The sequence below is a fragment of the Monodelphis domestica genome, chromosome 5 (assembly GCF_027887165.1).
Source record: "Monodelphis domestica isolate mMonDom1 chromosome 5, mMonDom1.pri, whole genome shotgun sequence".
NCBI classification, from domain to species: domain Eukaryota; kingdom Metazoa; phylum Chordata; class Mammalia; order Didelphimorphia; family Didelphidae; genus Monodelphis; species Monodelphis domestica.
Genome location: NC_077231.1, coordinates 70988495 through 71015648, shown reverse-complemented (window position 1 = coordinate 71015648; position 27154 = coordinate 70988495). Strand labels below are relative to the sequence as shown.

General features: G+C 41.5%; 1 protein-coding gene across 4 annotated transcripts in view; it reads left to right on the top strand.

The window, feature by feature from the left end:
- Positions 1 to 4455: 4455 nt before the first annotated feature.
- Positions 4456 to 27154, top strand: part of KITLG (KIT ligand) — a 129379-nt gene continuing 106680 nt past the window's right edge. For 2 of the 4 annotated variants that reach the window (XM_007503137.3, XM_056798618.1), the window contains exon 1: positions 5271 to 5669. In XM_007503137.3, coding sequence (XP_007503199.1) covers positions 5655 to 5669 — 15 coding nt within the window. In that variant the 5' untranslated portion in view covers positions 5271 to 5654. Of the gene's footprint in view, positions 5670 to 27154 lie in introns of all 4 variants that reach the window. The other 2 variants (XM_016425694.2, XM_016425695.2) reach the window with 2 other exon arrangements.

Sequence of the window (27154 nt, the reverse complement as noted above, 5' to 3'; positions counted from 1 at the left end):
ACATCTACCAATCACTCTTCATCAATTTCCCTGTCAATGGAGGCTCTCGCTTAACCCAGGACCGCCCAGAGGTTTCTGGCTTTTGCACATGTCTGTTGAAGGTCATATTTTTCAAATGATTAAATCTTTACTCCTTTGTTCCAGCCCTTTCTAAATCCTGTTAACTTGAGTATGGTAGAGATTGGAATAATTAAATTTTGATCTAGGGCTGCAGCCCTTACTCAATCCTATTAGGACTGAATAGGGTGGAGTATCTCCATTGTATCAATTCTAAAATCAATCAAGACTCAAAGAAATTCCTGTTCTATGCTCAAGCATAGGTCAAAGTCCTTTCCATTGTTCAGCAAAGGGTTTCTGTCCTAAAGTAATCTTAAGAAGGGAAGAGAAGGAACCTCCCATGCCAATGGGGTTTCCCATTCCAATAGACTATCAGTAAGAAATTTTCCAAGTATGAAATATCCCAATGGTGAAATTTCCAACATTTATAAGTCTAAGGAAATTTGAGGTTTACAATCCCCCCTGATGATCATTGGGAGACTAGTCTCCCCATTGATCATTTAACATAACCATTTTGTAGTTCTAAATTCACTTCTAACTAAAGATATACACTATATTCAATTTTCTAGGAGAAATTAGAATAGTGAGAGAGGAAATAGAAAAGAAAAGAAAGCAAAACCAATGTTTGCTAGGCGCATTGACAGAAAGCCAAATTAGGGGCAGTCCCTTTTGGCATAAATGTTACAATAAATGTTCAATCAAAAGTTCAGTCCAATCAATCACATCCAAAGTTCATTCTTGATCTTCTTGATGAAGTGTAGGTTTTTGGCATCTTTCTGCAACAGTTCATTCTCTGGATATAAAAGTTTCAAGCTTCTTTCTTGAAGATCTTTTCTCAAACAAAATCAAAGTCTTTGAATTTTTTTATAACAGTAAAATCTTAAACAAAAGTCTTGGATTTTTATAAAAATATAATCTCAAACAAAAAAAAATTCAAAAATTCTTAGATTTTAAATTAAAATACAATCCCCTCTGAAGTAAGTATTTAAAAAAAAATATATCAAGTTTAGCTCAGAATGCAATGTTCAGTTATGGGGGTGTATGTGTCAATTATCAAAAGAATAGAAAAATAATCAAAAACATAAGAAAAATTCAAAATAGACCTTGTATAGGTCCAGTTTAAAGTAATTTCTATCCACAAGTATGTAGGACACAATGCAGTAATATTTCACTTAGCCATCTGTAGCCAAGACTACAGGAAGTTGCCATAATATAAGAAGAAAAGAATTAGAATTCTATTTTGATGGGGAAATGTCATTCCCTTGTCCGATTTTTTCCTCAGGGATATAGGGGAGCCAGCATGATAGTCAAGCTTTGTACTTGTTTGAGTATTTCGAAAAGAGTGTAGATACAAGGAAGTCCTACGACTTAAACATAAGTTAAGCGTCGCAACCTCGAGTCTCACTTTAATATTTCTTGTGTGCTCTATTGGCACTATTCAGGTTTAGACTGTGCTCCTTGTTTTTATCCCTTTTCCTGGAATCAGACACAAACATTAATCACAGTCCTATAATATTTTATCAATAAATGGCAGGTTCCCATAGTTTAAAGCTTTTAGGCATATATTGATATTATAGCAAGAGTATATATATTAACTTGTATTACTGCAGGGAAAAAAATATTAATATTAATTATGTGTACCTTCAGTACAAAAATGAAAAAAAAATCAAATATTCTGATAAAAAATAAAAGAAAAGAAATAAGAAAAAATAAGAAAAAAAATCAGTAATTCAATATATTCTTGAAAGAAAAAAAACCAGCATCCATTTGTCTATGGATTATTATCTCCAATTCTTATGATAAGATAGAGTCACAATTCATATGATAGGATAGAGTCAATCAGTCTCAGCAGAAGATGCTTTCTTCACATGTGAGCAGTGAATCCAAGAGTCTCTTTCTCCAATCTTTATAGATGTTGGAGTAGTTAATAATATTTGGAATGGTCCTTCCCATGAAGGTTCAGTTGCTCCAGTTCGCTTGAAATTCTTGATATAAACTTTATCTCCTGGGTTCAGGTCATGCAGACTCCTTTGCTACAGCCCTTTCTAAATCCTGTTAATTTTGATCTAGGCTGCAGCCCTTACTCAATCCTATTAGGACTGAATAGGGTGGAGATTTATTCCAAGTATCTCCATTGTATCAATTCTAAAATCAATCAAGACTCAAAGAAATTCCTGTTCTATGCTCAAGCATAGGTCAAAGTCCTTTCCATTGTTCAGCAAAGGGTTTCTGTCCTAAAGTAATCTTAAGAAGGGAAGAGAAGGAACCTCCCATGCCAATGGGGTTCCCATTCCAATAGACTATCAGTAAGAAATTTTCTAAGTATGAAATATCCAATGGTGAAATTTCCAACATTTACAAGTCTAAGGAAATTTGAGGTTTACACTAGCCATGTGACCTTGGGCAAGTTGCTGAATCTCTGGTTATATTAATTCACAGGAAAAGAAAATGGCAAACCACTCTGGTATCTTTGCCAAGAAAATCCTATATGGGGTCAGAAAGAGTGATACAAAAATGGAATAAAGGAAGCCAATATTATAATTTTCCATTATCGGAAAAACTATCAACCCTTTTTTTTTGTAAAAATATTTTATTTTTCTCCAATTACATGTAAAACTTTTTAACATGATAAGCAATTTAATAAAGATTTTACATGTGCAATCAAGTGTATATATTTTTATTTTTTTTAAACCCTTACCACCTTCCTTTTTAGAATCAAGATTGGATATTAGTTTTAAGGCAGAAGAATAGTAAGGACTAGGCAATGTGGGTTAAGTGATTTGCCCAGAATCACACCAGCTAAGAAGTGTCCAAGGTCAAATTTGAACTCAGGACTTCTCATCTCTATGCCCTAGCTCTCAATCCATTGAGCCACCTGTCCCAAAAATATGTTTCTTTTCCTTTTTTTCTTTTCTTTTTAAGCCCTCAACTTCCGTCTTGGAATCAATACTGTGTATTGGTTCCAAGGCAGAAGAGTGATAAGGACTAGGCAAGGGGGTTAAGTGACTTGCCCAGGTCACACAGCTAGGAAGTGTCTGAGGCCAGGTTTGAACCCAGGACCTCCCATCTCTAGGCCTGGCTCTCAGTCCACTGAACTGCCCACCTGCCTCCCAACATGTATTCTTAAAAGATCAGGAAACCCAGATTAGGAATCTAGCATCAACTCAAATGCCACCACCTTCAGGAAAACCTCTCCTGATGTTCAATTACTGCCCTGATCTTGATCTAAGCTCTGTGCTTTTTTTCATGACTGTGAATAGAAAAGTCAGGCTAATCAATCGATCATAAAGCAGTTTTCAACTATCATGCCCATATAATGTGTAATCCGCTATGGTAATTGCTGGGGGAACAGAGAAAAGTAGAAAACAGTAGCACCAAAGTGCAAGTGATGGAAATGGTGAGATGCACACTGAGGAGGTATAAGGTAATCTTAGAGGAGAAAGTGTTAGCAACTAGGGCAGGTCTAGGGAAGATGGCTTTTGAGTTTAGCTTTGAAGGAAGCCAGATAGCCTAAGAGATAAGTCCTGAGCCTGGCCCTGATGTAAAAGTCTGTGTTTGGTTTTTAAAACTCTTTGTAAGCTGGCCTTTCCTTTCCTGTCTTCCCCTTGACTTTTACTAACTTCTTCACCTACTCTAGGATTCATTGACAAAGGCCTTTTTGCTGTTCCTCTCACTAGACAGACAAGTCCCATCTCCCAATTTTTCACCTCATCTCCACCTCCTGACTTCCTTCATCTCTGCTAAAATCTCTCACCTTCTACAAGAAGCCTTTCAGGCGTCCCTCAATGTGAGAATTGTCATTCTAAGAAAACAACCAAGTTTATCTGTCTGTCTGTCTATCCACCTGTCTATGCATGCATGCATCTATCTATCCACCTATTCGTCTATCCATCTATCTATCTGGGGTGTGTACATGCAGTTTGCTGTCTTCCACGACCTTGAACTCCTTGTGGTCAGGGATGTTACTTTGTTTCCTTGGCTCAGGGCTTAACAAATGTCTATTGAACTGCCTGCCTGCCTGGTGCTAGGACAGAAAGTCCTGTAGGAGACTGCCCTCAAGGCCCTGGCATTCCATAGCGGAGCCATGTTCACATCCATAAAAGCATATCTAAAGTAGGTGGGCTATTTTTCTCTTTTCCTTTTTCAAACTTTCCGTCTCTCTCTCTCTCTCTCTCTCTCTTCTCTCTCTCTCTCTCTCTCTCTCTCTCTCTCTCTCTCTCTCTTCTCTCTCTCTCTCTCTCTCTCTCTCTCTCTCTCTCTCTCTCTCTCTCTCTCTCTCTCTCTCTCTCTCTCTCTCTCTCTCTCTCTCTCTCTCTCTCTCTCTCTCTCTCTCTCCCTTCCTCTCTCTCCCCCCCCCTCCCCCTACTAGGTGCACGAGGCTAGGTCATTTTCTGCAAGAAGATTTTCAAACTCCATACACCACTTCTTCCACGTCCACTCGAAACTGTAATACATACAGCAATCCTGAAAACTTCTAGGTCCCAACAACGGAAGACTAGAAGAGGGACAAGTTAGGAAGGCTTGGAAGTCTGTTTAGTTCTGGGTACTCAAAATTCATTTCCTAGAGTATTGGAAACCCAGAAACAATGGCTGGCCTCCGGCCCGCTTAAACTTTTACTTTTGAAAGCTTATTATTAGCAAAGGGCCCAGAGGATCTTTTACTCTTTCAGTACAGAGATGGGAAGCTTTAACCCTCCCGGAGAAAAGAGCAGGTTGCACTAGTGAGCGAGTTGTGAACAGTGGCGCTCCTTTCCTTGGAATCTTCTCTGTCCCCAAAAGATGTCAGGTGAGCCTGGGAGTCTCTCGAAGCCTGGTAGAGGGCATGGAGGGCGAGGTCAAGCCTCAATTCCTTGCGCCCGGCTCCCGCTGGGTTCAGCAGCAGCGCAGGGGGCAGCGCCGGCAGCAGCGGGCGCCAGATCCAGGTCCCCTGCCGGTGCGTGCTAAGGAAGATGAGATCGGTTATCTTCACTGGCAAAAGGATGAGCTTGGCCTAATTTGTCCAACTTTTCTCGCACTGACTGGAGTTCTTACACCCTCCCCCATCCATCCCACGGGCCTAACCCCACCCTCACCCCCCCCTCAATCTCCTCTACTCTCTGCCGCTGCGCTCGCCTCTCCAAAGCTCCCTAAGGGAAGAAGGCGTGTCTTGCTTGCCTGCCTGCCCGCCCGCCCGCCCGTCCGTCCTGCAGCTCCCGCCGCCGCTGCTGGAGGAGCAGGCGGACTGGAGCTATAAAAGAGCTGGCCGGGCGCCGGCTCCGGCTTCATTTACTGCCTCGCGCGGCGACCGGCCGGGAGGGAGGGAGGGAGCGAGCCAGTAAGCGAGCGAGAGAACGAGCGCCGCAGGCGGGGGGCGGGCGGCGAACCTGGCTGGAGCTGAGGGCGCAGCGTTCGGGGCTGCCCAATGCGTGCACAATCTGCTGCTGCTGCCGCCGCCGCTACCGCTGCCCCCGCCGCTTCTCCGCAGCCGCCGCCGCCGCTGCCTCCGCTGCAGCTGCCGCCGCCTCCGCCGCTGCCCGAGCAATATGCTGGAGCCACAGAACAGCTAAACGGAGTTTCCCCGCCGCTGCCTGGGCTGGATTGCAGCGCTGTCGTTCCTTATGAAGAAGACACAAGTAAGTAAGAGGACGCGCCCTGCGCCTCGCGCCCCCATGGGCAAGGGACTGTACTGGAGGGGAGAGCGCGGCTCCTGTAGAGGCCAGGGAGCGCCCCAGGGTGGGGGGACTCTGCGAGCCCGGTCGGCTCCGGCAGGGATCTGGAATCCTTGCTTTTCTCCACCACCCAGGGGAAGATGAGTAGGAGGATGGAAGCACCTAGTCTAGAAACCTAAAGGCGAGGGACTCGGTATGTGCGCATTGCCTGGAGAAGTGAAGCTCCGGGAGACCTGAGATTGTGGCATTCTTTGTATTTGCATCCCTATCTCTTTGCACTGTGCCGGGCACATTGTAGGGGCTTAAGGAGTGAGTGCTTGTTGACTGATTAAAGTGGCGAGTCCCTTTTTTGAGTGTGGGAAAGAATAGAGACTGGTTGTCAGAGGAGATCTTTTTCTGAAAGATGGGAGCTCTGGGCTCCCGTCTTTTCAGCGAGGCGTTAAAAGTTAGTCAGGGAAGGCTTTGATTTTCAAAGGGGGAGATCTGCACTTGAATCCCGGCGTATAAGAAGAAATCTTCGCACACACCACACACACACACACACACACACACACACACACACACACCCTCTCTATTTTTTTTGCACACTCCCCAAGTCCGAGCAGGCCAGAAGCTTCTGAAACAGCTTGCTTGCAAAGCTGGGTATGCTGCGCCTCAGATCGCTTTCTCAGACTTCCGAAATGGGTTGGCCTTTTGAGGCATAGAACACCGCACAGTTCTGCTGAACACCCACAAATTCGTCCCACGGAGAAGTAGTGCCTGGAAGCGATTGATGGCTCAGAGAAGTTGTGCTGATAGTGCTTTGTGATCTGGAGAGGGTGTGAATGTGTAGTTTGTGGCATGTGTGTATTTTTGTGGTAAGTGTTGGAGGTGTTTGTGAGGTGTGTGTGTGTGTGTGTGTGTATGTGTGTTTATGGTATGTTTGTTTTCCCTTTGCCCAGGAAGGACAGGCATTACTTTTTTACTAGCCCAAGAATTCCCACCCCACCTTATTCCACCGGGAGGAGGAGGGAGAGGGAGAAGGAGGAGGAAGCCAACGAAAGTGTTTGTTCCTTAAAACTGTAATCAGAGTTCCTGAGATTACAATATAAAATGCTATTTATTTTTAGTCGGAGCCGCGTTTGTATCAGTGTTAGGGAACTGCCTCCACCTATCTGGATCCGTGTGTAATTTATAGTCTTAGAGATTAAGTGATTTGCCCATGGTCACAGAGCTAATGCATTTCAGGGCTCGGACTTGAACCCTGGGCTTCCTGATGCCAAGGCCAGCCTACTACCCGTTATGCTATGCAGTGCTCTTCTCCACAGTCTAATAGTTAATATTGGGTAACATTGAGTATTTATACAATCAGCGCCTGGCACCATGCCTGACACATAGTAGGACTGTAATAATGACTGCTAATTGCCTCCGAGAATAGTAGCACTATTGAGGATCTTTATTGTTGTCTTTTTTTCCCCCTTTTCCCAGTGGTAGGTGTTTAAAAGGGAGCCTGCTGAGCCGGTATTTTGAATGGGTCCCTTTTCTGGGTAGCTAGTCAAGAGACAGTTCATTTGTGAACCACTTTGCCGACTTACTTTCTCACCCTAACGTGAAAGAACTAATAGACTGGCTGGATATTCTCTAATTGTTCCCTTTTTATCTCCGTGGGTTGAGTAGGAGCTTACAATTTCTCTGTTGAAGGGGAGGGGGAGGGAACTGGTCTTTTTCTTGCCTTAAAAAAAATAAAATCGTTTCTAAAGTGGGAATAGTGATGGTCCAAGAAATCTACAAAAACATCTGTCCCGAGTGCAGAAGATTACACCTGGAAAGAGGTTTACCTCTAGGCTGTTTGGTGTCTAAAATCTGCTAATTCTGAGCCTAGGGACAAACTGACATCCATTAATCTAGGGGCAGTCCTGACTAGTATTCTGCACTATCTAAAGAGAAAAGGATACTTTGAGGGGAGTAGCTGCCACACAATAGATTTATCATTCCTTACATTAAAAAAAGAGAGAGAGAGCCAGAGAGATAAAGGGATTGGACTCAGGTTCTCCGACTAAAGAACTTGTGTCTTTTCCACTGTACCACAGTTTATTTCCAAAACTGACAAGATGATAAACATCCATGCCTGTATCCTAAAGGACCTAGCTTTAGAACTGAAATAAAGAGGCTATCTAATCTACTCCTCTCCTTCGTTTTGCACTTGAAGAAATGGAGGTCCAAGGAAATCATTTAATTTCCCCAAGGTCACACAGGTGTAACACATCAGAGTTGGATTTTGAATTTAAGTCTCTCTCTCTCTCTCTCTCTCTCTCTCTCTCTCTCTCTCTCTCTCTCTCTCTCTCTCTCTCTCTCTCTCTCTCTCTCTCTCTCTCTCTCTCTCTCTCTCTCTCTCTCTCTCTCTCTCTCTCTCTCTCTCTCTCTCTCTCTCTCTCTCTCTCTCTCTCTCTCACTCTCTCTCCACACACACACGCACAGTAGAGGTTTAACAAGTGCTCCTTGACTGATTTACTGACAAACCCTGTGACACATGATTATATCCTTGCTTTGCAGAACTAATGGGAGCTCTGTAATCTCCTTTATCTGAGTAGGATTAAATGGTATCATTCTATTAGGAACTATAAAGAGTCAGTTTACCCTGAAAAGCTGCATAGTGTTAATGCCTCAGGATGCTGCTGATTGGGGACACTGGAGACAGCTAAATATTTTAGAAATGTGACCTGTAGGGACAAGTTAAAAGTGTGTGGCCTCTTGGAGGAATTGAGTAGTGTGGCAAAGGGCTTGTGGCCCAATCTGAGAAGTGCCCTTGCTGAATGGATGCATTCATTGCCAGCAAGTAAGTGACCTTCAAGGTTTCCTTTTGGGCTCCTCCTAGTAATAGCACATTCCTGCCACTGAGAGAGGGAACACTGTGGAAATTAGCAGGAGATAAAAGTGGAACATCTCCAAAGGAAAAAGAGGGGGAGAGGAAAAATTGTCTTTTCCTTTTCGCTGGCTAGTTCTCTAACCTAGAAGGGGTTTTTGGGTTTTTTAAACAATGTCCCTCTGCAATACTGAATAAGTGGCTGACAGGAATTCAGTTCAAACTTTAGGCACTGAGGTTTGGGGCTGCTTGGCTCCACAAATGCAACCTTGTCTCTGCAATGATTCTAACTTCTTAGGTTTCAATTATTATTATTTTTAAACATTTACTTTCTGTCTTAGACTCAATACTGTGCATTGATTTCCAGGCAGAAGAGTGGTAAGGGCTAGGCAATGGGGGGTCAAGTGACTTGCCCAAAGTCCCACAGCTAGGAAGTGTCTGAGGTAAGATTTGAACCTAGGACCTCCCATCTCAATTCACTGAGTCCCCTAGCTGCCCCCAGGCTTAGATTATTAGTTTAGATCTGGTGTTCTTCATCTGGGGCCTAATAGATTTCAAGGTGAATTGAGATGTGGAATATATTTTTATATCCTTAGCTTTATTAATCTTGAACTAAGTCCATCAATTCTGAGGCAGAAGGAAAGGCTGTTTTTTATAAAACCTTTTATTTCTATGGTCAGTGATGGCCCTAATGGACCATGGAGTTCAGAAGGCCAGTTCCTATCCCTAAACTTTCTGTGGCTCATTAGCATTTGCAAAGCCCTTTATGGATCTCCATTAGACTCCAGACAAGAACCTAGTGAGGCAGGTATTATAAGGACTCCCATGTTACAGATGAGGAACTTGAGGCAGGTAGCAGTTAAGTGACTTGGCCATAAAGGTCCCAGAACTAATGTGTCAATGACAGAGTAGTAGCATAATAAACTAGTTCAAGCTATCACAATCCCTGTTCATCCCTTCTTCCAAAATATTTGTTGAAGCAAAGAGCACAATGTTGTCATTTTAGACTCCCTCCTCTCATCTTTTGTGCCTTGGACTTGGAGTCAGAAAGACTTGAGTTCAAATTTAGGCTGGGGTACTTAATAACATTTTTTTTAACCCTTACATTTTGTCATAGTAACAAGGCAGAAAGATGAAAGCTAGGCAGAGCTAAGTGATTTGTCCAGGGTCTCACAGCTAGGAAGTATCTGAGATTAGATTTGAACCCAGGTCTTCCTGACTCTAGTCCTAATGCTCTTTCCACTGAGCTATCTCGCTGTCCCACTTAGTAGCTTTTTTTGACACTGGAGAAGTCACTTAATATTTGTCTGCTTCAGTTTCCTCCTTTGTGAAAGGGGAATGAGAATAACACCTGCTTCTCAAGTTGTTGTGAGGATAAAATTAGATAACATTTTTGTAAAGCACAAAGTGCTACACAAATCAAGTTATTCTTATTACTTATTTACATATTATTTACCAATTATCATAGCTTTCTTGAGGGCAAGGCTGTGTTTTTAACCTTTTTGTCGTATCTTCAGGATTTAGTGCAGTGCCTGGCACATAGTAAGTGCTTAAAATTAATCTGTGCTTGTTGATTGATTTCAATTTAATTGAGTATATCAAAATGCCTTTAATATCCATATGTGTTTTGATGAGTGACACAGTATATATGTAGTATATTTGATGAAATCCTTATAGGAAAGAGCAGCTAGGCGACTTAGTGTCGGGGGTGGGAGACAGGAGAGAGGAGAAAGACAGTGGGAGAAAGCAGAAGAGAGGTTGTTGGGAGAAAGAAGAAAGAAGAAGGGAGAAGGAGGCAGAAGGGAAGGGAGATAGAGGGAGGGAGGAAGCAGGAGAGCAGAGGAGAGAAGGGATGGAGGAAGAGGTGGGAAGGAGGAAGAAGGGAAGAGGAGAAAAGAGGGAGGATTTGGGTTCACATATTCTAGGCTCCAGTCCCAGCCTTCTATCTAGTACGCCACACTGTCTCGAGACTTCTCAGGAATGTGTGGCAAATAATTACCCTAGTAATAATGACATATGGAACAATTGCTACAATATTGCCTGAAGAAATGTAAATATTTTCAGTTGGGGGTGCTTCGATTTTTTTCTTTCTGTGTTTTTAAATAAACATTGGTTGATATAGTATGATAATCTGATGGTTTAAAAAGGTGATCTTTATAGCATATTCCAAAGAAAATCTCGTCTTAGTTTACGGATTGGGCTTTGGTTATTTCATCATCACAGGGAGCTCTCAGGTAGGCAGGCACCTGCCCTCTAATTTATGGCCTTAAGAGAGTTGCTTGGAAAGGGAGTAATTTGTTCAGCCAGTCTTCCTGATTTTCAGACTGTCTTCTTTCCACACAACTCTACTGCCTGTTCTGTAGAAGCTGGGTATCTAGGAAATATGATACATATATAACATGTATGTGTTTATATATACACATATATTTATTTATATGGGGGATGATTATATACAGGGTATTCCAAAAGTCTTAATGCAGTTTTAAGCTTAGTTATACAGCATTAAGACTTTTGAGATACTCTCTCTAAGTGTATATGAATATGTACATATGTATGCATGTGTATACATGTGTATTTACATGTGTAAGTACATACAATATATGTGTGTGTTTATGCATACATGTATTTATATAAACATAGGGCAGTTAGGTAATACAAAGGAAAGAGTGCCGGGCCTCTAGTTGGGAACATTCCTGTTCTTGAGTTCAAATCTGACCTCAGAAAAATTATTAGCCATATGACTCCAGACAAGTCGCTTATGCTTTTTTGCCTCAGTTTCCTCAGCTGTAAAATCATCTGGGGAAGGAAATTGTAAACCACTCCATCATCTTTACCAAGAAAACTCCAGATGGGGTCACAGAGAGCCAGACATGACTGAAATGATCAAACAACAAAAAATAAAAACATATTATTGGAGAGTTGGGTATTGATGTGCATCTGTGTGTGTGTGTATATATGTTGTGAAATTTATAGAGCATATCTGTGCTATATAAATACATGTTCTACTCACTATTCACTGTAGATAATCCAACTCCCTATATAAACCACTTCAAACAATGCTTAATGTTTATATACACATACCCACCCCCATGAGATTGGAAGGCATTCAAATTAAATTAGTTAAAATTTATTAGTCGTTAATATTATAGATTCATGTTGGTGAAGGTGTGGCACATGTGCCCCAGTGTGCCAGAGGGGGCTTCTCTGTTCCCCATCTCCACCATGTCTGAGGGCATTTTTTGCATGCCCTGTCCCTCCCTCTGTCCAGTGTAACAAGGGAATCACTTTAAAAGACTGATATATATTAATTTAAGGTCGCCAAGGAATCAGCTATGTAATTCCTAAATGAAAAACTCAAGTCAGCCGTCAGCCTTTTTTGGAGTTTAATTACAATAGGAGTAAGAAAGGAATTAGAGATAGAGAGAGAGAAAAAGGGAGAGAAGGGAATAGGGCTTAAATACCCCTTCTGTTTAGGCTGGGCCAAAAGGCCCAAGCCCTTAGATAGCTGGGGCAAAGAAAAGAGATCAGTCCCTATTACTCACGTGTCCAAAATGGAGAAACAGTCTCAGAGGCCCCCACCTTCAGCTTCCTTCAGAGCAAGCCTTCTCAGAGCCCAGGAACCACACCGACCAAAACCTCAACAACCCTCACAGAGTCCACCGCAATCACCCCGACCAAAACTCCTCAACCTCCCCCAGTCTCCAGACCCTCCTATCTTTAAGGAAACCATCCAAGTTGCCTCCCCTCCGTCCTCACATCTACCAATCACTCTTCATCAATTTCCCTGTCAATGGAGGCTCTCGCTTAACCCAGGACCGCCCAGAGGTTTCTGGCTTTTGCACATGTCTGTTGAAGGTCATATTTTTCAAATGATTAAATCTTTACTCCTTTGTTACGGCCCTTTCTAAATCCTGTTAACTTGAGTATGGTAGAGATTGGAATAATTAAATTTTGATCTAGGCTGCAGCCCTTACTCAATCCTATTAGGACTGAATAGGGTGGAGTATCTCCATTGTATCAATTCTAAAATCAATCAAGACTCAAAGAAATTCCTGTTCTATGCTTAAGCATAGGTCAAAGTCCTTTCCATTGTTCAGCAAAAGGTTTCTGTCCTAAAGTAATCTTAAGAAGGGAAGAGAAGGAACCTCCCATGCCAATGGGGTTCCCATTCCAATAGACTATCAGTAAGAAATTTTCCAAGTATGAAATATCCCAATGGTGAAATTTCCAACATTTATAAGTCTAAGGAATTTTGAGGTTTACACCAGCAGACCAAAGTGAGCACTTCCTCCCTCCGCTCTCTGGGGTAATGGGTAGGGAGTGGGGCTCACAGGCAGGTTGAAGTGCATTTTAGGCACAGGATCTCTAAAAGTTTCACCAATGCTGTTCTTGATGATGCCTGTAGGGATGGGAACAGTGGCTGGACCTCAGCTTTCAGAGGGAAGCTTTGGGAAATCCCCTCAAGGAAACTCCCTCTTTACCATCTGCTACTTGGCCCCAGTTGGCACATTTCTAATCTTAGAGCCTGCCAGTGTCTTGTAAGATCTTTACCACAATGCTGTGATGTAGGTAATATGATTATTCTTGCTTTCACTTTATGGATGAGGGAACTAAGACTCAGAGAAATTGAAGAGATTCCCTCAAGGTCACAGAGCTGGTAATCCACAGAGTCCCCGCTAGAAACCAGTTCTTGAGATTCCATTGAATCTTACCTAGACCAAGCTATACTTTTCCTTCTGATTGGGAAGATGTTTCTGAGAGATGAGGGGAGGGGAAACTCTTGCATATCTGAAGTGACTTAAAAGAAATTGCCCTACGTGTCAAAAGTGCTTGCAGTATGATCTTAGATAAGTCTTTTAACTCTTTGAGTGAAATTCAATTGCCCCAGCTATAAAATGGGTATAGTGATATCTTCTCTACTTACCACAGGGTTTTTGTAAGGCTCAAATGAGATGAGGTATGCAAAATATTTTGCTACTTAATGTGAATTATTGTTATCATTTGTAAGGTAAGATATTTTTCTATAGATGGATTAGGAAAGAACATTTTAGTCTGAGGTAAAGTGTTAGAAGAAAATTTCAACAAAAGATCTGAAAACATTTCAAGGTAAATCCCTTTGTGCCATGGGTAGAGTAGCCTTCAGTCACTCAAATCAGGAGGAAAGATTATTTTGCAAAATAAAGAATATATTTATCAAAAGAGAGTTTGGGGCTCTCAGTTGACTAGCTTTATGAAGAGCTTAGAGTACATCTGTTGCTATGGTGAGCACTGAGCAAGGCAAAAAGCATCAATGGGTCCATCAGTTATCATTTATTTAAAGCCTGCTATATGCCAGGCATTGTGCTAAGAGCTCAGGATACAAAGAAGGGCAAAAGACAGTCCCTGCCCTAAAGGAGCTTCCAGTCTAATGGGGGATTCAGCGTGCAAACAAGTATGTACAAAATGAACTACTGACAGGAGAAATAGGAAATAATTAACAGAGTGGAGGCACTTGAAGGAAGAGGTGTTGGGAAAGGTTGCTTGGAGAAGGTAGAATTTTAGTTGAGAGTTAAAAGAAAGCTGGGGAGCTCAGTAATGGGAGCAGAAGAGGGAGAATGCCAAGAGATGGAGTGTCTTGAAGGTGGAACAGCCAAGAGTCTCTGTCTTCAATAATCTCACATTCTAAGAAAGGAGAAAATGGATAAAAAATGTGGTACATCCAAGCTGCAGGGTATAAATTGGGAATGCCTTGCTATTAAGGGGGGCTGTAAGAAGCCTCCTACAGAAGTTGGTTTTGAGCTAGGACTTGAAGACTGTCAGGTAGGTAAGGTATGATCTGGAGGAGAGGAGGGAGATCATTCAAGGTATGGGGACAACTAATGAAAAGGCACAGTTAGGAGACGGACTGGTCAGTGCTACTGGGAAATCAAGTAAAATGGAGGTGTTAAAGTATAAGATGACTGGAAAGGTAGGAAGGGGCCGAATTGGGAAGGGATTTAAAATTCAAAGGAGAATTTACAGGTATCCCTTCCACACACATCACAACTTTCCCCAGTTTCAATATATTGTGCATCGGCATAACAAAATCAAATGAGAATTTGGGGGGGGGGGGTGTGGAAGCCACAGGTGAGACAGGAAGGCTGGCAGATGACACAAAAACGTTTAGAAACTCAGAACTGCATAAAGTACATGTATGGTATTATGTATTATCAACATGCTTTATCTTTTAATAGCATAAATACACATAATTCTTTTTTAAAAGTTTAGATAAGTAAAAAGTTAGTTTGCGAAAAGAACACAAAAGCCAGCAGACAACACACAAAGGCTAATAAGGTACTGTAAACACTCCATAAAAGAGAGAGGAAAAATTCTGGCTTCCCTGTGTGAAGCGAGGGCCAAACATCTTTAATCTAATTTTCCAAATAGCTCAGGAAGGGGGAGGAGGAGGATGCTGGGTCCCTAACCCTCAGGATGTGGAAGTATATATTTGAACCTGGAGGTAATAGGGAGCTGCTGGAGTTATTAAGTCGGAGCCAAGAAGACTGAGGTTCAAATTCTGCCTCTGACACATACTAGTTGCCCAGCTTCGTCAAGTTTCATCATCTCTTTAGTGCTCAAGCAACTCTCAAAGATTCTCTGTACAAAGAAAGGGCTGTCCTTTGTCGGTAAATCGGTAGATCCCCTATCAACTGTTTACTGAAGTTAGACTAGCACTACAGATATAGAGATACACAATAACAAAATGATCCCAACCCTTCAGGAGTTTATAATCTAAGGGGACATATACAAAAAAATAGGTGAAAAATCTGGACAAAGTGATTTAGATATATTAGAGAATGGAGAGGTAGAAGATCAGTCAGAATGAGGGAAAATGTATTTATTAATTATTATTAATTTAATTATTTGTTATTGTTAAATTTATTTAGCACTAACTATGTTTCAGAAACTTTAGTGTTCCAGATGTGGAGGACCATCCACAGAAAAGGTGGAGGTGAGGGAGGTGATGGGGAATGGAATCAACTAGCGGTTCAAGTTGGCTGAAACAGCATGTAACTTTTAGTAATGCTGACTTACAATGGCTTAAAACTGCTTAGGTTCTTCCAAGATTTTGAAATCTCCATGTTAACAGTATACTAAATGCCACAGAGAATGGGAAAACAACCATATGGCAAGAGGAAGGTTTAGTCCAACCCAGTTAAGTTGCTAAAAATATTTGCTTTATTAAGTTGAGGAGGCTAGCTAAGTTGTAATCCAACTTAAAAAAAATATGATTAATTTGAAAATCTTTCCATCAATTTAAATGACTTCCCAATGAATACACGTTCCAAAAGAGATTGTTTCCAAATTTCAGATTTTGAAGCTTCGTCTGTGTTCTCATTCTCCCCTGTAGGGACCCTTCAGAAGAAACAGGAGACCATTATCTGCCAGAATTATTCCCCCCCCCCCTCTTTTACTCCCTAACATAAGAATCCTGCACCTTCCAATATTTAACATCCTTACCTTCTCTTTCTCCCCACCCCAGCCCCCAAACAACAGAAATGAACACTGGGGCATGTGGGCCAGTGGTATTTGGTAGAATTTATAGAGCTAGAGATCTTCATATTTTCTCTGAATTGGTGCATTTGTTGTTTTCCATCACAGTTCATCATCTACCTGTAGGTAATTAATGAAATCATTTTCAATAGAAAATGTCCTAAAAACAAAGAAAGCATTTGGATCATTCAAATTCAGCCCCTTTAGAGAGTGGACAGAATGATCCCCCAAATGTACCCCAAGGTCCAGCAGCCCCCCCTCCCCAAACTATGGTATCCTATGGATCTGATTTCTGTCCTGGGTGCTTCACTACAGAGAGTCTATTTCTTTCTTTTTTTCCCCTTTAGCTCTTTGCCTCTACCTGTATTCTAGAAAATAACTTTAGACCTTTGATTTCACTGGCCTCAATAGGAATGTGCTGGAGCCCACTGAATTGGAGCTGATTGTTAAATTTTCAGTGTAATCATTTATACCTCAGAAACTGAATAACTCTGCAAATTATGATTTATTTTGTTGATTATCGAGTCTTAAGGATAGAGAAAATATAAAAAATGTGGATCAAATTGAAGTGTGTCAAACATTTCCCCCACTTTGTTAATAATTTACCAGCATACCCCTAGATAAGGGATCGACCAGACCAATGCAGGTCAGTAGTTTCTCTGCAACCAGTAGCCTGAAATCATTGCCTCTAAGAGCCAAGAGAGTTGAAGAGATAGAGGCCTGGAGACAGAGACACAGAGAGAAGTTAGACCAAAGTATCAAGGACAGCTGTCTTTGTGATTCAGCCCTAGATTTCCCAAAGGTTGCATGGACTTTCTCCTCTCAGGAAGAAGCACACACCTTTTCTTCTTTCAAAGGAATACATTTCACTCAGTCAGCTGTTTCCCTCATACTCCCTTGGTCTTCCTTCACCATCCCCCTGAGAGGAAGATCTTTCCTCTCCTCCCCTTTGTGTCTTTACTGAGCAAAATGCAGTGACTTTTTAATATTGTGCTCCCTCCTTCTCCTTCCCTCTTTCCCTCTTTCCCTCCCTCCTTCCCTCCTTTCCTCCTTCCCTCCTTCCCTCCCTCTTTCCCTCCCTCTTTCCCTCCCTCCTTCCCTCTTTCCCTCCCTCCTTCCCTCCTTCCCTCCTTCCCTCCTCTTACCTTCTGTCAGTATCAATTCTAAGAGAGAACAGCCATATTTGAGCCCGAGTATAAGATTATTTTCAAAATGGTTTCACATGTTATGTTAACCTGTCAGTTCATATAAACCCCTCTCTAATAACATAATTAAAACAAATATTGGAGACATCTAGGTAGCAAAGTGGATAGAGAGCTAAACCTGGAATTGGGAGGACATATAGATTCAAATTTGGCTTCAGATACTTCCTAGCTGTGTGACTCCTAGGCAAGTCATTTAACCCCAATTGCCTAGCCCTTGCTGCTCTTCTTTCTTAGAATTGAGAGTAAGACAGAAGGTAAGGGTTTACAAAAATTTAAAAAAAAAACTAAAAAAATCTAAATATTGTCAGTTGCTGACCAATTAGATAATATGGCATCAGAAAGTCCTGGATTCAAACCCTGCCGCTGATACTTTCTAATACTCTGTTCTTGGTCAAGTTATTTGAACTCTTGGACCTCAATGTTCTCATTTGTAAAATGGATGATGAAAGTTTTAAAAAAAAGTAATTTCCTAGTTCAAGTCCATTTTTACCAAACTATTATTTAGTGATATCTTTTGTCTTTATGTAACCTGGATTTCCTTCCACCCCTCTTCCTAGAGAGTCATTACTTGTAACATTTTTAAAAAGAAAAAAAAACGATGAGAAAAGAATTCATCAAAATGGATCAATGTATGGGAAAATATCTGATATTAATTATTGATTGGACCCCCATGAACTTCTTGTCTCTTTTCACCTTTGCAGAGCAGTAGGAGGAGGCATTTCTTCTCTGTCTCTAGGGGCCAAGCTTACTCTTACTTTTTCAATATTGTTTTGATGATCTTGCCATGGTTCTTCTTTCCATTTGCATTGTTATCTATCGTTGTGTTTTGGTTTTCCCCAGTTCATGTAAGTCACTGCTCCATTTTCACCGGAATAAAGGCAAAAGGGACCTTGGAGGTCATAGTCTAAGCCCTTCATTTTCCTGATGAGAAAACGGGTTGTCGGAATGAGGAGCCTTGCCCAAGGTCACCCTGGTTGCTCATCTAGGAGGCTTTTTCATCCACACTCTTACCTATTTGTTGTTATTGAATCATCCAGGCCAAGTTCAGTTGCTTTAATGATACAAGGGATGAAGTTCTTTTGTGGATAGGGATTATTTCATTCTTTGGATTTCTATTCCCATCCCATTCCTCTCCTATCCTAATCCAACATGTAACCACCCTCACCTAACATAGTATAATATAACGTGACATGATACAACTCAACATGCCACAACATAGTATGTCACTTGTTACCTTCATGATATTAGGCAAGTTAATTAATTGAACTTTAGTTTCCTCATTTGCAAAAATGAGGTTAGGCTAGAAGACCTCTAAATTGCTTTCTCACTCGTCTGGGATCCTATGATCTCCTTTGAGTCTCAAAACAATCCTGGGGACAGGGCATGGATATTTTCTTATCTCTAATTTTACAGTTTGGAAACTGAGGCAGAATTTTTTTTTCTTTATCAGCAAAGGGTTAGAAAGTAATTTCCCTGTGACTGACCCCTGTCTCCAAGTTTGGTGCTCTATCAATCACATAAGGTGCTGCTGATTTCATCTTGTGAGAGTTCCTTTCACCTTGGGAGATCAGGATGTTTATAACTTAAAGTGTTATTGAACTGCATTGGCTTCAAAGAGGTTAAATCGAGGGTACAAAGAGCTTTTCAAGTGGGTGATGTGGTGACTGTTATCATTGAAATTGTTGTTGTTTAGTCATTTTCAGCTATGTCTGATTATTTCTGGCCCCATTTGGGGTTTTCTTGGCAGAAATATTGGAGTGGTTGCCATTGTCTTCTCCAGGTTATTTTACAGATAAGGAAACTGAGGCAAACGGATTTAAGTGACTTTCCCAAGGTCACAAAACTGGGAAGTATCTGAGGTCAGATTTGAACCCAGGTCCTCCCCATTCTAGGCCTGGTATTCTATCCACAGGGTTACCTAGCTACCTCTGACATCTGTATTGGGATTTATGCCTTTCTGACTCCATCCCCAGTTCTTTAGTGAGTACTTCCCCACAACCCCTTGTTACACTATTTCAAAGACAGGCAGCCTAGAGGAGGCCCATGTAACTAAGGGCAATGTGTTATTTACTGTGCTCTTTCCTTCCCTATGTACTTTTCAGTATCTGTGTGGTCTGAAAGGAATAAAGACAAATGGACCTTTAGTGTGACCCGGCACCAGAAGGCTGGCTGCAGGCAGCATCTTTACAAATTTATGGGACTTCTGGGAAAAATGATAAATAGTAAAGATGTGGGGAGAGGAGCTTGGGGATCTGGATGAGAACAAGGAAGCAGTGGGAGCCAGAGTAGAGAAAATCATGGTAGGGATTCATTGTGGCGGCACTGCCTCCTCTCCTTCTGACAGTAGACCTCCTGCCCCCTTTGAAATAACTCTCTCCCAGATGACTCCCTTCCTGAACCCTCCCTGGGAGCCCCCGAAGCAGCTGTAGGAGCTGGCCTGTGCTTGTGGCTGCTGAGAGTTTTCACTTAGAAGTCAGAAGCCCCAGCTCTCCTTTTTTTCAATGTTTACAGGAAAGTAATCAAACATTCCAGGACTCTTCCCTGACTTGAGAGTGAACAGGCTGGTTCTAACATCACGAAAGACTTCAAATAGTCAAACATTTCTCTCTCCTTCTAGGTTCTTCATCTGGGGGGGGGGGAGGTGTATGTCTGGGGAAGTCTATGCATCACCCCAGAAAAAGATTTGCAAAATGCGTAAAATAAAATTCGTAGGATTGCAAAGAAGGCAATTCTATTGAAAAGCAGTTACCGCATTATTAAAGTAAGTTGAGAAACCCAGCATTAAGAACCCGGAATTTGTACACTGATCTTCGCCTCCTGGGAACAGCGATTTCTTTCCCTCCCAAAGATGCCAGAAACCTGGAGTGATGTACCAGGGGAAAGGTAGGAATAAGACCAATAATTCAAGGAAACAGACAAACCAAAATACCTACCGAAGAGAATGATTATGTTTAGCATGCAGTTTTCCAGAGAATTCCCCAGATTCTTGATAGCATTTGTCCTGACCTCAGTAGTTGAGATTGGTTCTTTCTACCCATTAGAACATTATTGCTAATGAATGAGGTAAGGCTTCAGTTTAGGATACTTGGTTGGGGACCAAAAGGGACCTCATTTTATGGATGAGGAAACCAAGGTCTAGAGAAGTTAGATGACTTAGCTAAGGCAGAATGGGAAGGGGTTGTTAATGATCATGGCTTTGAGAGAAAGGAATGGATCCTAGATCTAGAGCTTGAAGGGACCTCAGGGGCATCTCTTCCAACCTCCTCCTCCTCCATATGAGGAAACTGAGACTCAGGAATATTAAATGATATGTCCAAGAGTAGAAGTAGCATTTGACTCATGCTCTCTGACCAGAGCCAGTGCTATTTCTACTAAACCCCAATGCCTCCATTTGCTCTGTTCCTTGGCCATAGGATTGAAGATTTAGAGCTATTAAAGGGATTTTAAAGATCATTTTACAGATGAAAGAAACTGAGATCCAGAAAATTTAAGTGACTTGCTGAAAGTCACATAGTTGGTATTCATTAGAAGGTCCTTTGAACAGCAGATTCAGCCATCTTTTTCACTATATATACTATCCCTGTTTCACAGATTATATTCCACATCCCAGCCAGCTGTGTTGGGACCCATGCCTCTTAGTCAAATCATAGGGGAAACCAGATAGGATGGAATATATGGAAGAGAGTAATTCCTTGATCAATACTAACTGTAGAATATCAGCCTTATTCACCTTCCTGCATAAAGGACAGTCAATTATTACATTTCAAACCTGAACTGCAGACACAGAGCAAAGAGCATACAGGGGCTATGTTTATCTAGCACATATTTACTATGCCATCCTTTTACGTCAACAGTGGGTGTTGAGCTAAGGTATATAGCCTAGTGAAGTTTTAGAACTTAAGAAAAAAAAAATCCCAATCCATAGCTTCTCTTCTTATCCCACTTGCATTGTTTTTGTTTATGTAAAGGATGTTTAATTTTGTCCCATCAGAAATATCTGTTTTATCTTTCTATGTCTAAGAATATTGGATTTCTTTTTGCCTCAAAAGAAAACCTCTGAAAGGAGAGACAGTTGCCATTTAGGAAAGTTCAGGGGCTGAATGATACCTCATAATTGACTTGTTTTTTTTTTTCCAGTTTAACAATGTTGGACACATTGGTATTAATTCAAGTCTTCTCTGAAAACACAGCTAATAATAGCTGCCTGTATGTCAAGGTGACCTCGAGGTCCTACTATGCTAAAGTTGCTTCTGTTCAGCAGAGGGACTATTGGAACTGCCCTCCTACAAGTGCCTTGTGGAAACATGCAGTTTCCTTGGCTCCCATGAATAGTTTTACAGAGCAAGTGTGTTCTAGCATAAAGGGCTCCATTCCACCCTACTGGGATGTGGGGGCTATAGGAATGTAATAGCATTTTGCATTTATATATTGCCGGGCTCCCCCATTCCTGGGGAAGATATTTGCCTTTAAAAAACCTTACTTGGATTTTTTTAAAAGGAAGAACCCCCTAACTAAAGAATTACAATCACAATCTTTCATATAAGCACACTCTCATTTATAATTCTGTGATAGAGCTATAATTTATTGGTTTTCTACAGTAGAATGAGCAATGTCTTGTGTTTCTTTTTTTCTTATTTTAGATGATAAATGAAAAACTCCACTGATGATTTAATCTGACCCTTTAGCTTCATCAGAAATCTGTACCCGTGGCACAGCAAAGTCAATAGTTGGTCCACTCCAGCCTAATCAAAATCCACTTGAAGATAGAGTTGGCCCTGATTCTGACATCACCCAAATGTTGGTTAGAAATGCCAAAGTTGTTATCATACAGAAAAATGGCCACGACTTTCTTCAACCCGGTGGTCTCTTAGTGGTTCCTTAGCTCTAGGTGTGAGCTCAAATTTGAGGAAAATGGAAAAGAAAGTGAGATCTAAAGGAATTTCCTCTCTTGTTTTTATAAAAGTTTATAATACTCTGTAACTTGTTCCCTCCTCTCCCTACTCCCCATTAACTCCTGCCTGAAAGACAACCGGAGAGAGAGCAGGAATTTTAATTTTATATGTCATCCCTTTAACAGTAGTGATGCCTGTGCCCCCTTTCTTTGATGTATATGTATACATTCATAAAGTCCTTGCTCCATAGGATTTCCAAGGAAGCCAAGCATATTGAAATAGGAATAAAAATATATTTAAAAACAGGAGCACGGACCTCAGGTTAAATTCCCTTTGATATTCAGGAAACATTCTTGGAATCATTTCCTGCATTTGCCAATTATGAGCTATGTGTCCTTAGACAAGTCACTGAACCTCTCTTAGTGCTCCTGGCACCTTGCTTGCTGTCAGTGGAGGAGATTTCCAAACCTAGAGTCCCCTAGGAGTAGAGTAGATTTGTGAATGAAAGTCTAGACTTGGAAGACTTGGGTTCAAATTCTTTTTATCAGTTCTGTGGTTCCAGGCAAATAACTTCTCAAGCTTCAATTTCCTCATCTATAAAATGGGAACAATAATAATAATAATAATAATAATAATAATAGCATTTTCCTCACAAAGGTAACCCAGAGCCATCACAAGGATCCACAGGATGATAAAGTATGTAAAGTCTTTTCCTACTTTAAAGCATTGTGTGGAACTCACATACTGCCTAGCTGTATGACCCTGGGCAAGTCACTTAACCCCCACTGCCTAGCCCTTACCACTCTTCATCCTTGGAACGAACATATGGCATTGGGTCTCAGATAGAAGGTAAGGGTTTTTCTTTAGAATAAAATAAAATTTAAAAGCATTGTGTTTGAGAGCCCTTGTACACGTATAGGTCAATATATATAAAAATATATATATTTTTTACTTTACTAATGAAATGATGTCTTGCCAAAAAACAAAACAAATCCTGCTTGGAGAAAGCAAGCAAGCAATCGATCTTGGGGGTGCTGTTTTCTTTGTCCGTCCTTCATGCATTTGTCCTCATGGATAACATGTTCTGTCTCCAGTATTGGAGAGACCAGAATTAGGATTCTCTGTTCTCGAGCCTAGGCAGGACAGACTTTCCTTTTGGCTTTGAAACCTGGGTCTTGTTGACTCAGCTTGTCAAACAGAATGAACTGAAGCGCCTCGAAATGGCCTGCCGTCCCTTTGCTGTTTACATTCAGCCAGCCATGATTCCACCTGGAGGAATGGAAAGGACTCCCCAGGAGAGGCTCAGTGCTTCAGTGGCCCATTGGAGAATCCGCCGTGGCAGCACTCTTTGCCTCCGAATCTAGAGCAGAGCCTTCCTTCCCGGGTTATAAATCCTGCCCAAACTATTCCCACTAGGAAGCCTTGCATCATTAATGAATTCATTCTCCTCTCTGAGGTAGGTAACAATATACGTGTATATTTTTTTTTAAATCCCATTTCACAGAGGAGGAAACTAAGATAAGGACTTTCCTTGCGCCAAACTCTGGTGGCGCTTGCCAAGATTAACACCAGAAGAGTTGCAGCTGGCACTGACGGCACAGTGAATTAGTGGTGTTTATTTTATGGTGTGAAGATACACACTATCTCCTTATAATCAGATTGCATCAAAAATAAATCCAGGCCAGACATCAAAGCAGGTGGTCGGTAGCAAAATTAGACAGTCCACATATCTTGATCCGTAACGCAGAGTCAGCTTGTTAGGAAAGAGTGTTTATTTGGGTTTGTACTGGGCTGTGGGAGATCCAGAAAGGGCTGGGCTGGTTGAGAAGTGATGGAGAGTCTTGCCATGGCGTTGGGGGGCACTTGGATTGGAGTCCCACCTCTGATCCAGACTAGCACTTAATCTCTGTTTCCCACTGGACTAGCACTGGAAATGCCTAAACAGTGCAGCTAGGTGGCGAAGCAGAGAGAGTGCCAGGCTTATGAGAGTCAGCAGGACTCTTCTTGATGAGTTCAAATCCAGCCTCAGACACTTTCTAACTGTGTGACCCTGGGCAAGTCACTTAAGCAGTTTGTCTCAGTTTCTTCATCTGAAGAATGAACTGGAGAAGGAAATGACAAATGACCTTCTTTTGCCAAGAAAACCCCAAATGGAGAAATAAAGAGTCAGACATAACTGACGAGACCGAACCATAACAGTGTAAATGAGACTGCTTTGATGAAAGGGTCATAAATGTAAATGAAGGGATCGCAGAGGCTGTCTGGTCTATCCCTTAGCACCATTTTATAGATCAGGAAACTGGATTAATTGTAGGGAAGTTAATGGCATGCTCAAAGGCACACACAAAGAAAGTGAGTTTCGGAAGGGGAATTTGAGCAAAGGTCCTGATCTCAAAAAATGCTGCATATAAACCAACAGGGTATATTGGACAGTGTTGAATCTAGTAGAAGACTTGGTCATAGCAGCTGTTTGGTGGTTGGTGGTTAAAGTTAGTGACTGAACCTCAGTTTCCTCATGTGTAAAATGAGGATAATCACTTTAATCCCTTATGGTTGAGTGGTCATGAAGAAAAAGAAGCAAAACAGAAAGGCATTGAAAGTCAGAAAGTACTCTCTGGTGCAGTGGATAGAGTGCTGGGTCTGGAGTTAGGGAGAGTTGAGTTTGAATTCAGCCTTAGTTTCCTAGTAGTTGTGTGACCATGGACAAGTCACTTAATCTCTATTTAACTCTGTTTCTTCACCTGTGGAATGGCAATACTAACAATGCTGATGTCCCAGGGTGTTTATAAATATCTCATTTAATCTTTAAAAGTGCTTCACGGGCCATAAAGTATTATGTACACTTTTCATATTATTAGAATGTCAAATATTATTTCAAGCTGCTTTCTTTTTTTTAAAGAGCAATTTAACAGTATCCAGAAATGAACTATGTCCACATGCAGAAATACCTTTTGATGACAACTTTTGGGATGCTTTATTTGCCATTTAAAAAAATCCTTCCCTTCTATCTAATCAATTCTAAGAGAACAGGAACAAGGGCTAGGCAAAGGGGGTGAAATGGTTTGTCTGGGATTATACAGCTAGGAAGTATCTTAAACCCAGGTCCTGTGGAGGCCAGGCCTGCTGCTCCATCTATTGTGCTTAACTTCCCCCTTCCATATTTTTTAATGAGTTGACATCATTAGTTGATAATTGATAACAGAGAGAAAGAGAAGATAAGTAGCATTGTCAGTTGTTCATTGGTTTTCAGTCAAACCTAATTCTCCGTTACTCAATTTGGGGTAAAGATGCTGGAGTGGTTTGCCATTTCCTTCTCCAGCTCATTTTATAGATGAGAAGCCTGAGGCAAACAGGGTGAAGTGACTTGTCCAGGGCCACCCAACTAGTAAGTGCCTGAGGCGAGATTTGAACTTGGGAAGATGAGTCTTCCTGACTCCAAGCCCAGTGCTCTTGTCCTTGTACCACCTAGCTTCCCTGCTCCCTTTTAAGGCATCAGTGATCTCCAAATCTCAATGGAGGAGGGTTTCTTCATGACTGCCATCCTTATAGGATTGTTTTGAGGAAGTCCTCTGTAAATCACAATTTACAGGTGAAAAGTAAGTCAAGAATGAAATCTTGAAATAGTTTTCCCCTAGTCATGTTGCTATAACCACGAGTTTTCCGGGGTTCCTGATGAGGTTCATGAGATCTTGGATCTCGAGGGGAAATCGAGGGCTGTCTCATCACAGGCAGCCGGGTCTACAAGGCACTAGAGAGGTGAGAAACTGTATCAAGTACATTGTCGAGGATTTGTAGGACTGGAAAATGAGGTTTGCTAGGTAGGAAGATGTAGAAGGTGGGTGGCCAATCTATGACACCGACCAATGACACCCACATCTAAGAGCATGAGGAAACCCTCCAGGATGCTAAGTAGGCTTTCCATGGAGGGCTTATGGAATGATATAGACCAGAGCCATGTGGGATGAGCTAAATCGCTTGGACTCGGGAGTCTCACTCACACTGATAACACCAATGAGCTGTAGAAGAATCCAACACACACAGGTAAAACACGTTCAATGGAGATTGTATTGATTCAAAGTGAAACTTGGATGCAATCCTAGAATTTCCAAGATGGAAGGAATCAGTGACCATTCAGGGTATGATAGATAGGTCAGTGGACTTTGGCACTGCAGAGACCTGGGTTCAAATACTTGCCAAGATACTTAACTAGCTTTCGACCCTGGGAAAGTCATTTAACCTGTGTCTTGGTGGTGCAGCGGATAGAGTGTCTGACTTGGAGTCAGACCAGAATTCAAATCTGGGTTCAGACACTAGTTTTATGATCCTGGACAAGTCACTTCACCCTGTTTGGCTCAGTTTCTTCAACTATAAAAGGAGCTGGAGAAGGAAATGGCATACCACTCCAGTATCTTTGCCAAACACACACACACACACACACACACACACACAAAATAAAGGGATCAGGAAGAGTCAGGACACAACTGAAATATCTGACAAGAATCAGAAGAATTTCAAAGTTGGAAAGAATCACAGTGATCATCTCATGGCATACTAGAGAGTTCAGGGGACTTGGTCCTAGAAAGACCTGGGTTCAGATTCTGCCCCAAACACTTAACTAGCCTTATGACCATGGGCAAGTCACTTAAATGCTGTTTGCCTAGCCCTTGCCCTTCTCTTAGAGGTGTTACTAGGACAGAAAGTAAGTGTTTAAAAGAGAAAAGATTATAATACATAATTTAGAAGCCACTTGGTGCTATAGAGTGGTTGATTTCAGAATGAGGAAGATCTGAGTTTAAAAATTGGTTCTTGATACATAGTGATCTTGGACAAGTCACCTAATGCTTATGTACAACATGTATGCAATTAAGCAAATACTCTTCCTATTTCCCAATGCCATACTCTTTCTGGGATGCAAGATTCTTAGTGTTTCATGAATGTCTACTGCTCACTACCCCAAATATTGAAGCCAGGTTCTCCTCTCTTTAGGACAAAGATTGT